The sequence below is a fragment of the Thermobia domestica genome, chromosome 14 (genome assembly GCF_964235325.1).
Source record: "Thermobia domestica chromosome 14, izTheDome1.hap1.1, whole genome shotgun sequence".
In the NCBI taxonomy this organism is placed as follows: Eukaryota; Metazoa; Arthropoda; class Insecta; order Zygentoma; family Lepismatidae; genus Thermobia; species Thermobia domestica.
In genome coordinates, this window is record NC_137467.1 from 180316248 (window position 1) to 180335261 (window position 19014).

At 33.1% G+C, this 19014-nt stretch overlaps 1 protein-coding gene across 1 annotated transcript in view; it reads right to left on the reverse strand.

The window, feature by feature from the left end:
* LOC145670494 (nose resistant to fluoxetine protein 6-like) overlaps positions 1 to 19014 on the reverse strand; it is a 61178-nt gene that overhangs the window by 34050 nt on the left and 8114 nt on the right. The window contains exons 2-5 of the mRNA XM_081739221.1: positions 14786 to 15042; positions 11135 to 11337; positions 4305 to 4396; positions 3284 to 3477 (exon numbers count right to left, since the gene is read on the reverse strand). Of these exons, the coding sequence (XP_081595347.1) occupies positions 3284 to 3477; positions 4305 to 4396; positions 11135 to 11337; positions 14786 to 15007 (711 nt within the window). The 5' untranslated portion in view covers positions 15008 to 15042. The remainder of the gene's footprint in view (positions 1 to 3283; positions 3478 to 4304; positions 4397 to 11134; positions 11338 to 14785; positions 15043 to 19014) is intronic.

Here is a 19014-nt window from a genome sequence, read left to right on the forward strand (position 1 = left end):
CGTATTTAGTAATTTTACTAACCTCAAAGGCTCTGGTTGTCTTTTAATTAACACAGAATAGTGTTATTATGTTTGTGTTGAAATTGAGAATACTTTCAAAAGGTGACGTTTGCAGTCTGTCTCTTACTAATCAAAGTGTAATTTCAACGAAAAGTGTTCCTGTATAGACACTAATCTTTAAAGAAAAGATCTTAAAAACTCTCAAAATAGTGTGACTTATATGTAGCAGATTTCTTTAAATATTGCAATGTTAGAGTTCGTGCAAATAAAATAATTTTAAAGAATAACAGCTAAAATGTTATAATATTCTCAATCTTTGAAGTCTTATTACAATAAATCTTCACAAATAATATGAGTATTTTTAAAGTATTTCTAAATTTGTGAGTGAATAAAATCAGTGTTATCAAATGTACGTTATGATATAAAATCTTGGAATAGGCAACAATATGACAGCAGCACTAGCGACAGTTCGAGAGAATTCGAAATGTTCACAGAAAGGAAGTCCAGGACCATAGTGTATCACAAGATGATTTAATATGCTGCTAATTTAACACGTAGTGGTAGATTTGCACCTAGCTTATAAGTCAACATTAAAGGAAGTGAACATATTTCTTATTTAGCACGTATTATTGATAGTCTTACAGCTTAGATGGAAGGAAACTTCAAACAATCGTAGCTTGTGTAGAGTTGCAGCCAAAATGGAAATGAGTTTCAAAGAAACTAGAAGTATTAATGATTTATTACGTACTGAAGACTTGCATCTAACATGGAAGTGAACGCCAGGAAAACTGGAACTGTTACTGATTTAACAGGTAGTGATATATTTACAATTAGTGTGAAAATAAACTTGAAAACAAAACTTGAAGTGATGACGATTTAATCCCTAGTGGTACACTTGCAACCAGCATGTAAGTGAACTTAAAACAAACTGTAAATGTTGCTGATTTAACACTTAGTAGTAGATTTATAGCCAGCATGTAAGTGAACTTAAGAAAACTGGCAAGGTTGATGATTTAACACTTACTGAAGGACTTACAGCCAGCATGTAAGTAAACATAGAAGAAATTGGAAGTGCTGCTGGTTTAACACGTAATAGTAAACTTAAGAGCTAGCTTGTAAGAGAAGTTCAAAGAAACTAGAAGTGTTACTAACATGTGGTAGTAGGTGATAGACTCATAGCCAACGTGGTGGTCCTTGAATAAGAGAGATAAGCTATATTCATCAATTACAAAATGTATGGTGTGGGGCTTGCATCCGTCGCAGTTGACGGGTCCTCAGACAATCGTGCAAAATCTTGTGGTTTATAGGTAGTAGCACACCAAATTGTTTCGCTTTCAAAACATGTGGGTTTTCGTAGCACACCACCGAACCCAGTTACAAGATAGTGTGTAAGAAGCTTAGAAGTACCCGAATAAGAATGTAACGATACAATACTTGAACTCGGAAGATTACAACAGCCATAGTAATGCCTCCAAGTAAGACTCCTTTTCATGTATTGTGCAAAAGGAATTGGGGAAGATAGGGCAAGGCGATACAATTGCTGTTTTCTATTACGTAGAGAAAGTACTATTCATCGCAAGTAGCAGCTTTTTATACCGACAGAAGGAGTGGTATTTTTAGTAACAACGAACAAAGTGGTATTGATGTTTCCTCAGTGGTTGCTGAGGAATATCTTTTTTTAATGACTAGGTTAAAAATATTTTCTTACCCTACATATAAGATGATATTAATACTGGGGCAAGTTGATACAATATTAATGACTTCCTTACATATAAGTAATATATAATTTTGTAATCTAAAATCATAAATAAACCTATATCGAACATTTTATGGTATATCTATATTAGTGAAAAACACAATTGCGATGCAGATGCGGATGAAAACAATGCAGATAATGAAAACTAGGTAAATACTACATTTGTAATTTGAAAATAGAAATCTGAAAATGAATAGTCTACTCATAGCCTATATTTAGATTATTCTTCTAATGTTATAACTTTAATATAAAACTGTTATTACATATTCTTCGTTCGCTAATAATAATTTTAATGAAAAGCCAATTAACTAATTCTAGAGTAATATAGAGTATAAATGATAACAATAAAACTAAAATAACAAATAAATAAGAGCTGAAACTTCAGATATCACTCACCACTACAGATATCACTAACCACTCCAGATAAAAGGACTAACACCTTAATAATTAGTACAATCCTCATGAAACCATTAATTGCATTCACAACACTAAATCCAATCAGTGGACGGCGGATCGACATATTTTTCTGAACGTATTGGGCAGAAATATTCACGTTTGGATGGTGATGACTTCTTGATACTTTTCCCACAGAATGCGTTTTGCCTTTTTATCTTCTGACGCAGTTTCTTTCTCTAACATTTTTACTAGACATTAAATGAATTTTATACAGGGTTACAAGCCCTCAAGTGAAAAAGCATAATTTTCCGAACTTTAGATACGCTCTCCTGAATAATTTACGAAGTGTGACTTAATGTATTTCTTCTCTGTAACCTTCATATAAATAACAAAAGGGTAAGATGATACATGTATCATTTTTCCCACGTCTTTCTGTATTAACTTGCCCCGAAGTACATTTGCAAATAACTTTTTTGCTATTTTAGAACGCTGTTGGAAGCTATGGCGCCAAGAGGCCTATGTATCTTTGTTCACAACACTCGCCAGTTCTCGTCGTTCTGCTTAGAATTTTCGTATACCCACTGTGCATTTATGAAATACTTTAGTACTCATCATCTGGAATTTACTATTTTTTTACATTAGTTAAACAAACCAATTTTTAAAGCAAATTCACCGGCATTCATGCAGTATCTCCAAATTGATGTCTTGTTCATCCTCATCTCCTACGATGGCTTAAAACTTACAAATATAGCTACTAGAGGGAAAATACCATATTGCCTCTTGTACCATCATACCCCCTTTTCGTATATATATTGGGAGACAGAACATCCACATGCTCTGGACTGTTTGCTGTGACATAATCTTGATACATAAAGTATAAAAAAAACTCAGGCAGTTTTTAGACAACGGGTACATGGATCTGTAAATACCTTTAAGCAAAATTATCTGTGTCATATTTGAAGAGAGAAATCTCAACAACAGTTTGTACGAGCTGACTACTACGTAGTTCCGGATGACAAACAAACCTTCAAAGCCTTTATGGGAAAACAAGGTTTCCATATCTCTGCTCTTTTCCCAGGCACCACCTTAATTTATTTAGTTTTACGTACTATTGCTGAATAACATACTTACATCTACAAGAGCTATAGCATTCTTTACTGGACCTGAAACCACTCCCATGAATACGTGACCTAAGACAACCCACGCCATGCTGAAAAATCGTATTCCGTGAAGGCATGCCATTGTGTCTCCAGGGGTCGATGTATTGAAGAGACGTTTTCCATTAGAGTATATGGAGAAAGAAGCGAGAAGATTGTTTCGTTTGGCTAAGGAAAAAAGAAGAAAGAATTACTCTCACTTCACTAACTTAATTTTAATAACTATTTAAGGATACAACTATTAAGTAGAAACTATCAGTTAATAACCATGTCGTAAAAATAGTTAACGAATCCCTTAAGATGTTAGGATTCCCAATTAGAACCGGAAAAGAGTTTAACAATAGTAGTACACTAACCAAAATATAATACTCTTATGTCCGATCAAAACTGGAATATGCTGCTGTGATCTGGAAGCCATCGCAACAACAATATCAACATAATATGGGAAAAATCCATTACAAATGATTAAATGCTTCGCATACATGAAGTATTTGCTCTTGTTTCGCACGTAGTTAGTACATGCATATGTAGATGCGAGAATATGCTACTACCTGTGGCGACATCGTGGGGAGAGTAAGAAGTACGTGCATAGTTTATGACATTATGGCCACTTGTTATTCTGCTCTATAATAGAATTTACCCGCCTGGTAGAGTTACCGGTAGGTATACGGATAAGAAAAATAATTTTATTTTTCTTGAAAAAAAAAATGGACATAACATATTTTTAACTAGTAAACCTTGCTTTTGCTTGTGTGCAAATTATTTGTATATATTTTCATTCATTTTTGAAGTATGAAAAATGATGTACTAATTGTCCGTAAACGTTATAGGCAACCCTTAAAAAGTATTTCATACTTTAGGTACAGAGAAGGTATTAGTATTATTCCAATCAGAAAACACAAGGTAAAATTCCACGTTAACTTTCTTTTGAGTACTTCGGACATTTAAAATAATATTAAACACAAAACAAAAGAAATAAGACAATTTCTTATTACCTGTTTTATCCCTCCTTTCTGCAATATACATGAACCATACGTCATATGTCGTACTAGACAGAATAAGGACTCCAAATACTATTAACACAAATCTGAAATAAAGGAAAGGATACTAATACACACGTTGGAATTTTAGGTCCAATCCAAGAACTGGCTGTAAAATTTCGAGAAATAATACCATAGAATACCGACATTATATCATGGTTAGATTACAGTAAAGCACTTTCACTAATTTTTCTTTTATAAATTGCTCAAAACTACTAAAAATACAATACATATGTAATTAATTTTGAAAAATCTTATCTAAGGTTGGAGACAAAGATGAGAAGCAAGTTCTTTTGAACATGATCGTACAATTCTCTTTTTCTTTTGTTGTAAATTATATTCAAAATGGACACCATAGCATCGGAAATCACAAGATGAATTGGTTATATGTGGACAGAATCTAGTTTAGATATCACTGTACCAAAGGGGAACTTCAGGTAGGTCGGCTTCTGTGTCTAAGCCACTGTGTAAACATTTAATTTACTTCTATTTTTACCCAACTGGATCCAGTTTTTACTTTCTATTTCTATTTCTGCGAGATCCATCTTAATATTATCCTTCCTTCTGCTCTTTTTCTGATTGACTTTCAGTTAAAACTTTGAAGGAGTTCGTACCCTCTTCCATTCTGGATACATGTCCTGAACACTTCAACCTCTTAGATTTGATAACCCTGACAATGTTTGTGAAACGATATAAATTATGTAGTTACTCCTTAGGAAGAACTTACCCAATGGCGCCGTCATCCATTTCCGTTTCTCTGGGGTCCGAACATTCGCTTCTGCGTACGCTACTGTCTCAAGTTTTGTTGAGCATTTAATTCTGATAACACGAGGGTTTAGTATAAGTCAATTTCTGAAGTTTATTGAACAAATTTTACATACTAAGTTTTTACTCTTGGAAGTTGTTATAATGAAATAAATGAAAAATTCACAGAATCTTTCTATCGTCTCAATATGAAAATAATTAAAGATGGGCGGAACAAATTATATCTTGCTGATGGAAACAAAGAAACACAAAAAGAATTACAAAACTATATTATAAACGCAAAATTGCAGAGGAATTATGCTAATCAATTGTGATTAAAATAAAATATGTCAACAAAGAGAAAATTCCATTCCCATTAGGTCAACTCTACCCTAGCATTTCAAAAAGCCGTCACACCACATGGCTGCTGATGAGCTACGATTAAATTTGGAATTCACGATAGTCTTGTTATCTGTAACATCAACCGTAGTTTTCACGTATTTCACGTTTCAGCAATGAGACTACAACTTAGTTACGAATGTTAAGTTGCATATCACAGGTATGGGTCATTCCGTGTGAAATCACCTAGAGGGCTGTACTTTAATGTATCAGATTCTCTTCATTTTTTTTTATACATAAATACCAATGAAATTATGCTAAATTAATTTTTCACGATTTTTTGGATAAGAAATGGGCCGGGGAGAGAAAGTTTTGTAAAATATAAATTTTGCTTCAATTTCACTTTCCAGCACTCAGCATCATGGAACTAAATTAAGATAACTTCCTTATTTTTGAAGTTGTTGGGCTCCTCCAGGTGTCAAATGAAAGCTTAATTTTGGCTCTTGTGCCAGATTTTAAGTAACTTTGGAAAAGGTTACACTGTCAAACATTAATGGGTATAAAATGCAAATTTTTGGATTTTCCAAATTGTGTCATTCCTCAAAAGTTACAATTATGAAACTTTTGAAAGTTTTTTGTACATTCATCTTAACACGTACATGGTATGTTTAAAAAATAAAGAGTTTTTTTTATTGTATTTTTGTAATTATTATTTTTTATGTGCGGAAATATAAAATTTTAAGTTTTGTTACAAATTGTGTCATTACCCGTAAATTACAAATGTAAAACTCTTGAAACCTTTTTATACGATCATTTTAGCACATACATAATATGGTTAAATTATAAAAAGGGTGATCCTGGTATTTTTGTAATTATTATTTTTGACGTTAGAGTGCAATTCATGAATCGCTCTGGGCCTTCTATATTCTACTGTTCAGAAAATAAAGACTTTTATTGGACACCTTTTCAAAATATCATCTGGGAAGTTCCTGTTCCATCTCTTACAAGCCAATCAGCCCGGACTTACGCAACTAAAAGCAAAATTAAAAGAAGACATCATAACATCAATGAAGAGAATAACTAACTAACTAACTCTGTGGCCCGGAAATTCAATGCCGCGTTCACAAAAGCTCTCCACTGACTTCTATCCTTACCCAATTTGATCCAGTTTCAACTTTGTACTTCTATCTCTGCGAGATCCATCTTAATATTGTCCTTCCATCTGCGCCTAGGTATTCCTAATGGTCGTTTTCCGATTGGTCTTCTAGTCAAGACTTTGAAAGCGTTTCTACATACTTCCATTCTAGCTTCATGACCTGCCCACCTAAGCCACCTAGACTTGATGACCCTAACAATGTTGGGTGGTAAGCCGTATAAATTATGTAGTTCCTCGTTATGAAGTTTCCGCTATTCCCCATTCCTGTTTCTCTTGGGTCCGAATATTTGTCTCAGGATCTTGTTCTGAAATACTTTCAGTCTATGTTCTTCCCTCAGAGTAAGAGACCATGTTTCGCAACCATACGGAACAACAGGTACGATTATCGTTTTATATATTTTAAGCTTCAAATTCCTCGACAGAATTCACAACGGCAAGAGATTTGCAACCGAATAGTAACGCAAATTTTCTGCTTTTAGTCGACATTTAATTTCTTCGTGAATATGATTTTCATCTGTTAATATTGATCCTAGGTATTTGAAAGTACCCACTTTATCAAAAGTATTATTTAATATTTTAACGTATCAATAATTTGCCGTATTACGCTCCCGTCGCACTTGCATGCATGTAGTTTTCTCTGCATTTACTTCTAAACCCACGTCCCTGCAAGCGTTTAATAAGATCTTTACATTTCTTTCTATTATTCTCCTGTCATCCCCTATAAAATTTACATCATCAGCATATGCCATAATCTGGTGAATACCGTTCAACTGTAGGCCCTTGTTGCTATCTTTGATTTTCCTTATAGCGTATTCCAGAACGAAGTTAAATAATAATGGCGACAACGCACCTCCTTGTTTCATTCCATTTTCGACGTGAAAGCTCAAGGACAAAAATTTTCCTACCCGAACTTTATTTGGGATTCATTTAAACATATATTAATTAATCTAATTAAGAAGGAGCTATGAAATATAGGACACAACATTTTGTACGTAAATCTATGTAATTCTAAGAAGTATTACTGGTATGTATGTTTATTGTTTTCATCTATGTACATTAGTCTATTATTTCATATTTCTGTTGATAGGGTTTGTAATAATCACTCAACCTCTTACATAATCACTCAGCCTATATTTTCCATTCACAAAACCACAAGATTATTACAAAAAAGGTATCCAGTTTTTGGTATTTAATCATACCTAGTAAATGCAAACTAATCCTATAAAAAGTTACAAACGTTTGATAGTTGTAAGCGATGGTATAATTGGGAAAAAAGTTGAAAGTCATAGTTAAAGTACAAAAATATAATACTATGGTAATATCAAAACTACACATTACAACAGTTCTATTTTTAAGCATAACTAATTTTTACTAAGATGATTATTTGAAAATGTTTTAAAGCAAGACAGTTGTCACGTCAGAGTAGGGATGACCAAAATTTTCTGAAATCGGAATTTTTCCGAATTCTGAATCGTTATTCAATTTTACTTTCCGGAATCCGGAAAGTAAAAATTGCAGGATTGGCCATCACTACTTCAGAGCAAAGGCATAATCTGTTAACAACAGTAAATTTGTATATTTCTCTACATTTAAAACACAAATAATAATAATTGCAAAAATACCAAAAACACCCTTCTTATTTTTTAACCATATCATGTATATGATAAAATAATTCTATAGAAAGAACTTTCAAGAGTGTTATAGTTGTTACTATGAGCAAAGACACAATTTGTAACAAAACTTAAAACTGTATTGTTCCGTACATAAAAAATAATAATTACAAAAACACAAAAATAGACCCTCTTTATTTTTTAGCCATACTATGTTCGTGTTAAGATGAATGTACAAAAAAAGTTTCAAAATTTCATAGTTGTACCTTCTGAGCAACGGCACAATTTGTAAAAACCCTAAAATTCCAGAGTTCTATGCCCATTAATGTTTGACAGTGTAACTTTTTGCAAGATTACTTTAGATCTACCGAAGGAGCAAAAATTAAGCTTTCATTTGACACCAGGATGAGCCCAATAACTTTAAAACTAAGGAAGTTACGGTAAATTTAGTTCCATGATGCTGAGTGCTGGAAAGTGAAATTGAAGCAAAATTCACATTTTTCAAAAATTTCTTCCCGGCCCATTTCTCATCCAAAAAATCGAAAAGAAAAATAATTTAGCATAATTTTATTGGTATTAATATATGAAAAAAATTTGAAGAGAATCTGAGACAATGAAGCACGATCATGTTTTAAAATTAGGTGATTTGACATGGAATGACCCGTATGCTACATTCCAAGATAACGGCGAGCAACATGGACTGCATTTTGGATTTTAGAAAAGTTTTCAAAAGTAACTTTAAAATGGTTCACATGTCATTAAATATTATCACAATAAATATTAGTTCATCATGATTGTTTGTACAAAAACGGCAAAATATGGTATTTTTATCATTTTGCCAAACGTGCATGTAAAGAGGATTGACCATTTTGCCCTGATACCTCGTAACTTTTAAACTGATAAGCACATAACGTGGAAAATACTACAAGGATGAAATTTTTGCAAGATCGGCAGAAAAAATATTTTTGAAATGTCACTACATCAGGTTATTACATATTTCGAATTTACATGCAAAACAGAAAATTATGGTTATGAATTTTTGCAAATAAAGGACGCTGTATCATCACAAAGATTGAAACAAAGACAGATTTTTGAGGAATCTATAAAAGTAATAACACAAGTGAGATTCACAAGGTAATACATCTCAGAAATAGTTTAGAGTCAATATTGCGTCGGTCACTTGATGTATTTCGAACAACTAGAAATGAAAATTGGATATTTTTAAAATTATTTTATTTCAGAAACATGGATAAGTAAGCATTATATTCAATTACGTACAATTTTCTCAGTAGAACACGTAAATGTTCTCAAACATTTAATAGATAACCCTACCCAAAATAAGTAAATTGTTGGTACTTTTTTTTTCCTTGAATTGTGATCTACATTTATTTGTAAATTCTGTTTCAAAATGTTATTAATGAATTTAAATGGTATTTAAACATTATTTCTTGTGATTCTGATAATTAAGAATTGGAGCAAATGTCATCTGGAAGAGGTTATTTAAAAGAAAGAAACTATCATAAAAATGAACACTTTTCCAACTTTCGGCAAATTTAGAACACATGAGCGACCAGAAGATATAAACCGATTTTATTTCTTTTTACACTCGGTTTTAGTTTTCCGACAAGAAATTTTTCCAGTATATTACGACTTGAGAAAATTTGACAGTTTTCGGACTATTCTAGTGTATAGACACATACTTACCAGTGGTGAAGGGTGGTAAGAGGCCAGGCCTACCATTTACTTTCAGAAATTATTATTTATAATTCATTCATTTTTCGTACACAGAACGTAAGATAATTTTCTAAGTTGAAAAACATTTTATTGTCCGATAACAAAATCGTAGTTAGCACCACTGCTATGAGGTTCTTCGATCAATGTCTTAGGCAGAAGTAGAATTTAAGACTCTCTGTAGAAAACAATGTAAGTGCCACCTTAAAATTGTTTCACTTATTCTATTTTTAATACGTTTATGCCTTAGTTAAATTTCCATACTTCGTTATATGCTAAGTATAATTTCTAAGCAATAATATTTTCTATTTAGTGACGCTTTGGCACAATTTACTATCTTTTTTCTTTAGTGTTACAGTAACTTTTCTTTTCGGCACTTATATTGTTTTCTAAGGTGAGTCTTCAACTACCGGCAAGCTAATTATAAAATCCCGCGAGAGAATGAATTGGTAATAATCTGCGACAGAGACCGGAATCAGCGCTTATTGACTTCCGTTTCTACATATGTATACAGCGTTTATCTCGAGTTCTCCGACTTTGTATATGTCAAGCAAATAAAGAGAAAGAGCCCGTGGTTCCCCATTCTGGATTTCGATTAATTTTCCACCGCATAAAGTGCAAAAGCTGTTAAAAGCAAGTGTAAAACCACTACACCTATTATCACAATCTAAGTCCCCTTTTTGTGTTACGTTGACGCAAACCCGTGCGAAATAAGATGCGTTGTGTTCATTAGAATTTAGTGAAGGAGTATGTGCGTTTTAGGAATTGTGATTGAGATTTAAATAATTTAATTAAATCATTCCATAGGAGTACAATGAATAACGACAAACTTATTGTGTTAGTTTCAATCGCTGTACGTAGAAATGAACTCTGAACGATACTAATCACGGATCCGGCTTTCAAGAATAAAGTAACATAGGTCTACATATTTGATGAAGGGAAGCTGATTCTTGGAGTTAATTTACAATATCATATAAGAAATCCTGGTGATGATATTATTATAATAAAAATAATTATCATCATTATTATTAAAATGGAGCCTACCCTGTTGAAATTATCACCTTTTGCCACTGATCCTTACATTACAATCTTCTAGGTATGAAACCACAAAATAATAGCTGATACTCACATTAATTAAATTGATGATATAAAAACAGATTTCTGGCAATCAAGCCAGGAATGACTTACTTTATTTCTATACTTACATCATGCCCCAATCTTTTGGTTCAAAGGCTCTTTTTTCTGCAGTTGAACACTGTTTCGGATCTACTGTAACAGTCAAAGGTAATTTTATCATAGAATTTTGCAGAAGGGCGTTTATTATTGTTTCTAAGTTTGCTGCCGTGCATGAGGATGGCATACAAAATGATGTTGACACCATGCCTAGGAGAGCAGTTATTTCAGGAACCTGGTAAAAGGATAAATAAATAACACATGTCATTATATGAAAAATAGTAACGTGATTGATAAAAAATAAAGAACTGTACAGGAACCAACCTAGTCGATTAAATCAACTTATATTTACATGTAATTTTAGTGCCATCAGTAATGGTAAATCAAAATTGATTGATGCGAAGAAAGAGATGAGTTTTGAATACATTAATCCCATTGATGTCTTATTAATTTTAGTATGACCGTGCTAATACTACATATTTTTCAAAGAAACAATCAAAAGGTCATTCGACACTCAACAACTAGAAGATGCATGTCTCTTTTATACACAGGGTCTCTGGTTTAATTCCCCATTGGAACCCTTTAAATTTAAATCTTTGCAATGGTTGGATTCTACCTTAAATCCTAGGTGGACGCCGCGTACAGTTACGGTGGACAAAAGGACATTAAAATCTAATGCAATAGAAGAACATCAGGAAGAAAGTAATGCTTTTCAGAGAAGATATAAACATAGGCTTCAGTAGAATAGTAATCGTATTTTCGGAGTTGCCATGATTCAATCAAGACTCTTTAAAACAATTTGATACACCTTGGTCAAATACTTTGAATTTCTGGGCAACAAAGCTACTATACTCGTATGTATATTTACAGTGTTACTGAAATTTGACAAACAAGAAAGCAAGTCCATATGGACCTGTACTCAAAAGTGGATCGTTACGGAGTTATAGGGTGGCTAAAACGTGAAATAAGTGAACTTTAAAAGTCCATAGCTCCACTACTAAGGGACCTATAGTAGTCCGGTTAAGACATAACTCAGGAACTGGTATGTGAATTATTCAAATATTCAGAACCTCTGCACAATCATTTTTAGAGAGACTGTACTTACACAATCATTTTTAGAGAGACTGTTTGGGAGGACTCAATCACTCACCACCTACCTGTTGAAAAATTGGTGTACAAGAACTGGAACATTCTTAAACAAGGATACTTTCATAGTTCATATACCAGTTCCTCAGTGATGCATTGACCCGACTATGATAGAGATCCCATAGTAGTGGAGTTATGGACTTTTAAAATTCACTTATTTCACGTTTTCGGGACCCTATAATTCCAAAACTGACCTCTTTTGAGCACAGGTTCCTATGAATTTTCTTCTTCCTTTCATGTGACGAATCTGTTCCCAAAATATTGTGACAGATTTTTTGAAACCCTGTATATATATATATATATATATATATATATATATATATATATATATATATATATATATATATATATGTGTGTGTGTGTGTGTGTGTGTGTGAAAATAGAAAGAAAAGAAAGAATAGCTTATGATTAAAGAGATTATGAATACAGATTGAAAATTGACCCCGAATCATCTCACCTCGAACGGAGTTCAATTAGATAGTATAAAATTACTTTAATACAAATATTTACTAGAACATAAGGTGAACCTAATTATTAGGGCAACTTAAAAGCATAAATAGCATGAAAACCATAACAGCAATTTACACATGTGGTTGGTACCTTAAACATGGTTGTGGTTGTCCAAGGGTCCAGAAGCAACTAAGTTTAATAGCATAATTTTAGAAAATAAAGCATAATTTAAAATATATAGTACAATTTTTGGAAAATTCTGTTTAACTGCAAGTTTAACATACTGTATTAATATTTTTTTTTTTTAAAAAAAAACAATTTTCATAATGCAAAATCATTGAAAACATGACAATGCATCAATGAAAAGTTTGTTTTTATTTCTGTAAATTTTTCATTGTAAACCTTTGATATTGAGAAAAGGAAAAGAGAACATAAGAAGAGGACTCTCCAACAATGAACAGTACACAAGGACTCCACACTATATTGTTGTGTGTACCTCTTGAACTTGAACACTTTCTGTACTTTTTGGTGGCATCTTTTACTTTCTCTTTCTGTATATACGCACCTCTAAGGCGCACACAAGTGATAAAAAAACTGACTCGAGTAAAGCATATTTCTTTAGAGTACATTAAGGAGAAATTTCATTAAATATGAAAGAAACTGGTTGCATAAAATATTAATAAATAGATCAAAATATTTAGAATATTTAATATACGGTAAATATTATATGTTATACACGATTGATGCAAAACAATGATTGAAATTAACAATAAAGCATAATTTGGAAAAAAAATAAAGCATAATGTGGGTTGCTCTACTAGTTATATATATTTATATATGCATTAGCTGTTATAATGACTTTAAAATCTGGCAAGAGTGGATGGGATATCTGTATTCTTGCAACTTTCTACAGTAAATGCAGAGTTTACTCTCGTTACCAAAATATATCATATAGCAGTACCAACTATATGTACTAAAACTTAACAGTGTAAAATTTACATAAAGACAATAGAAATAATCGTGTACTGTAGACCATAGTCATACGTATTCCACCAGATAAGAGTATAATTATTCGTTAGACAACGGGTTATTTGCCCACCAAATTCGGTTTAGATCTCGCTATTAGTTACCGAGAAGTTAAATATCACTCATAAGTTAAGCCTAGTCGAACGTAGCGGAGCCTGTATCCAATAATGCTTCTCCAACAAGTACAGCGAGCATTATTTCCTAGACAAATGGGACAGTTACATAACAAACTTCGTTCAGAAAGCAGTTACCGAAAAGTAAAGCATTATACAGGGTGTTACAAAAATATTTTGAGAACAGATTCCTCACGTAAAAATAAGAAAAAAATTCATAGGGTCCTGTGCACAAAAGTGGATAGTTTCGGAGTTAAATGGTGACAACATAACACAAGTGAATTGTAAAAGTCCCACTACTATGGAACCTATCGTAGTCGGGAAAGATATCGCTGAGAAATGGCATGTGTACTATCCAAATATCCATGTTTAAGAACGCTCCAGTTCTTGCATACCAATTTTACACAGGTAGGTGGAGAGTTATTAAATACTTCATGGCAGCTTCTCTGAAAATAATTGTGCAAGTACCAGAGGTTCTGAAAGATTGATGTTTGAATAGTTGCATACTAATTCTTTAGTGATGTCTTGACACGACTACGATCGATTCCTATAGTAGTGGAGCTATGGACCTTTATGTTAATTGTTTCACGTTTTCGGCCCCTATAATAACGAAATTATCTACTTATGACCACAGGCTCATATGATTTTTTTTTCTTATTTTGATGTGAAGAATCAATTCTCAAAATTTTGTGAAACATTTTGTAACACTCTATATACAAGAGGCGTTGAGATAAACCGAGCATGTACCTGATCAAGTCTGACCATCTAATATGACGATCCTTATTCCTTGTCCCATGAACAAATTTGCTCACTAATTTTGGATCAGATCTGTTTAGCAGCTAGGTAGAAATAAGGCACTACGTGTATATACAACTGAAATGAAACTAAAAACTTCCTTATGCATACGTCTGGAGCTAATAGATTGGAAAAAGAAAACAATATGCTTACCATTTGCTTAACTTCCTTCATTTGAATGTTTCTTGAAATTAACGTCCCCAAGGGATCATTTGGTGACTCTGTCTCTGCATATATATTCCCATTATTTAGTTGTTTTTGTACCGGGTGCAATTGCATGAAGCAGTATTTGCCCTGAAATGTTTCTCCAGCTTCGTTGACTTCGGTTCCAACGCATTCTTCGTAAGAGCCTACCCATTTAAGGTTCATATCCATTAGTCCTGATGGAATTTTGCCAATCGCATCCAACACTGGAATAAGGGAAAAACATTAATATAATTATTATAACATTCTTGAATTACACATTAGTTTATCTGCTTTAAATATTTACGTCGGTATAGTGTAAGGGGTTATATCGATTCACGTAAAGTACAAGAATATAGTGTTTGGACGGTGGACAATTTCACAACTAAAGAATTATTTTACAGAAGTAATGTTAGATAATAATAATTCACACTGCATTGCCTTTACACAGGACAAAATCTATTAAGAGTTTGTAGGTGTGAACTTTTTAAGCCATTACTTACACCTAGAAAGCATACAGTGAAGCATGTAAGATCCCAACTATACAGGGTGTTTCAAAACAACACCAAGAATGTTTAGAAGGTGATTCCTGACACCAATTTAAGACGAAAAGTATAGACCAACCTGTGTGCACTAGTACTTCTTTTCGGAGTTATAGGCTGCTAAAAACATGAACTTTAAAGGTCCATAGCTTCAAAACTATGAACCCTATCGTAGTCGGTCAATATATCACTTAGAAATTAATGTGTGCACTATCCAGGAATATATGTTTCAGAACCCTAAGGTATTCACGTAACAATATGTATGGAGGCTGTTTGGCTACGGGCATATAATTTGAAGTACTCGCCAACTATGTCTATAATAGTTGATGCGGAAGTACCACAGGGTTCTGAAACATGGATACCAGGATAGTGAACATACTAGTTCTTTAGTGAAGTCTTGTCCCGACTAGGTTAGATGCGATAGTTTTTGGGCTATTGACCTTCAAAGTTCATTTTCTCATTTTTAAGGTAGCCTATCACTCCGAAAGCAAGCAGTTGTACACCCAGGTTGATCTATATTTTTCGTCTTATCTTAGTGTCAGGAATTACCTCCCAAACGCTGTCGGTGTTGTTTTGTAACACCCTGTATTTTAAATTATACTAGGAAATAAATTTATGAGACTGATGAACGAAACTTAATGTAAACTCAGTTGTCAGTCTCAGGTTCTAAAATCATAATTCAAATATTGTGTATCTGCTAACTTATCAACCAAATGGTGTATTTCATGAAAATTCATATAAGCTCCTAATTAAATGTATAGTAGTCTCAAGATGTAATAAGTGGTCAGCGTTGCAGACTACTATAAAGAGTATTTTAGTTGGAATCCTGGTTGTGCTTGATGTTGAACTTGTTCCTCATTGATGTTGTACTTGTTTCCTGGTACTAACTACTCAGAAGTCTGTTTACGTACCTCTTTGGCAGTACACTTGTGTTCATTTAGAATCTAGCACCATTGATAGACTTGCTTTACGATCTTCTTCGCTAGAAATTTACGTGACGTTTCTAGAAGAAAATAGCTTATTTATTGATTTTCTATATTAAGACATATTTCAGTCAATAGTTCTTCTTAATTACTTTCAAAGTCTTATGTAAAGTTGTCCAAGTACTGAAGAGCCTGACAGACCCAAGTATGTAGTTTATGTGCCGAAACATAAGAATGTATGTGCAGGGCTTAACAACTGCTGTGTTTACGGACATGTTTCAACGTATCTTGGTTAAGCCAATAGCCAATAGATTCAACACGGTATGGTATTAGAATACCAGAAATTGTTTTAATTGTACATATAGCACAAGTAAACAGATGTAGCTTTGCATTGTGGTTTCTCATACCCTTGATAGATAACAACAATATTAAGATTCGACAACCTATCAGAACTTGTATTCTATGGCATATAAGCCAATTTTGTGGTGTATAGCAGCTCGTCGGCTGCCGCAATGAAGGCACCAATCTCTATCGTCGTGACAGTGACAAGATTAAGATTGTAAATTAGGACCAGTAGAGTATAAGAAAACTAAGAAATTATGGTTTGACCATACAGATATTTCCTTGAGATCATCAATAAATATTACTTTGCATACGAAGGTGCCCATCTCTCCTTTACTGAGTTCCATTAAATATATTATTGAATGTCTTTAGATTTAAGTATGACATGCAACTTTTAACATTGCAAACATTAAAAATGACAAATTTAGAGGGAAAATGATATGAAATCTTTCAGATTTGCGTCCCATGATTAGCCGTTTTGACTAAACAGAGCGATGATATCTGAATGAATGAAATGGCGAAATGATGAAAGTGACTGAAACAGAAGGACCCTGAGAAAATCTGCATACACGGGTTTATCTACCACGAAGTCAACTTGGGACGAGCTGAAATTGAACCGTGATCATATGCAAATAAGGTAAATGCTGCAGCACTGGGCAACCGTTGTCTCCAAAACAGAGAAGAAGTTTTAGAAGAAAAATAGATGTTTGTTTCAACAACTACATTGAGAGAGAAAGTTCATTTAAAATATTCTCGATTAGAATAATCTGCAACGCGACTAAGATTGAGATCTCGTGTTTCTGGCGTTTATTAACGAACCAATCATATATCTCCCCCTTCCCCTATATTCGCCATCTAATTAGGTAGTATTGGTTCAAAAACTAAAAGAGAAAATTGTAAGAATACATCCGGAATTAATGCATTCCATGTACAAGGAAACCAGGCCTGCTTTTGCTGAATTTGAGCATGTTTCATCCTTGAATTCCCTATCTGAAGCTCTTTTCGAAAGCTTAAAAGATTAATATCTAAATTGCAAATAACCCATATAATGTATAAAACAAAGTTAACTTATCCATATTCTTTAGACTACCGTGCAAAGTCTTTTTGTCTTCATCTCACAACTTTGGTACTTGGATTTCATTCTTTTGTGTTCTAAACTCTTTACATGTGAAATGATATGAAATGTTTAATTGAACGTGAACAGAAATGTTCTTTGGTCTAAAGAAGATGATTAATTAATGAAAGTGGATTATTATGAAAGAATTTGTGGAATGGGAATGTATGATTAAAGGGGAAAACTCGGAGAAAAACGATGAAACTATGTAATCTACCATAAACTCATTTAGACTTGGATCAGATCAGGGATCCCTAGAATTGTAGGTGTAAGTTCTATGTTTGTGTTAATGTTGTCTCCACATCAAAATAGTAATGTATCTAATGGAAACAGTCATATACTCCTCACAAACAAATACAAAGCATACCACGCAAGTTTCATACAATTATTTGTCCTTCAGAAAAATATTACTTCAATTGATCAATGATATTTTCTACTCTCTAGGGACAAATTATAAATAAACTTGTAACTTTTATATGTCCAGTTATTATAGTACAACCCGTACGTTCAAACTTGCATATCACATGTATATAATTCACTAGATCATCCGATGTCCAGTAAACAACAAAATTGCTTCCGGAAACATAACATTGTGTTTAAAACTAAATCCCGTCAATACATTACTCAGGAAAAACCATCACAGAATATTAAATCAATCTTTAAGTTTTCAACTAGACAAAATGCAGGAAGGCACGTTGGCTTACTGGTGGAGCGCTTACTGATGGGCAGTGAGAATATTCCCGGTGGGAAGGAATTTAAAAAATGGGGATATTCCCGGGTATTTTCCCTGCCATATAAATCCCCGAGAAGGAATTTATTTCAATTTCTTTACTTTATCTTCCAAATTATAAAAATCATATGACTAATTATTTTATTTTAATATATAATAATTTACTTCTAGGCTTTAAATAATTTGAAGGTTAAAAAATTTAAAATTCTTTTAAACTTTATAAAATATATGATTTTTTCAGTTCCATTTCCATTTTCACTAAAAAGTAGCAAATAACTAATTTACTCCTTTACTAATCATGAAAAGGAACCAGTTTGTAAAGTAATGTAGAATTATGTAGAAATAGAGATGAAGTACTATTAATAAACCCTGAACCACCGTTAGTAATAGACGTCGGTCTGTCTCCTCTCTCTGACTCGAATTTCTGAAGAGGTACTCGGACTTCTCTTACATGTGAATTAACGCATGAAGTTTCGAGAAATGGGCAGGAAGGAAGGTCGTGTGTATCAACGTTACGTGCAAAATTACAAAGATAAGAAAGTATCTTG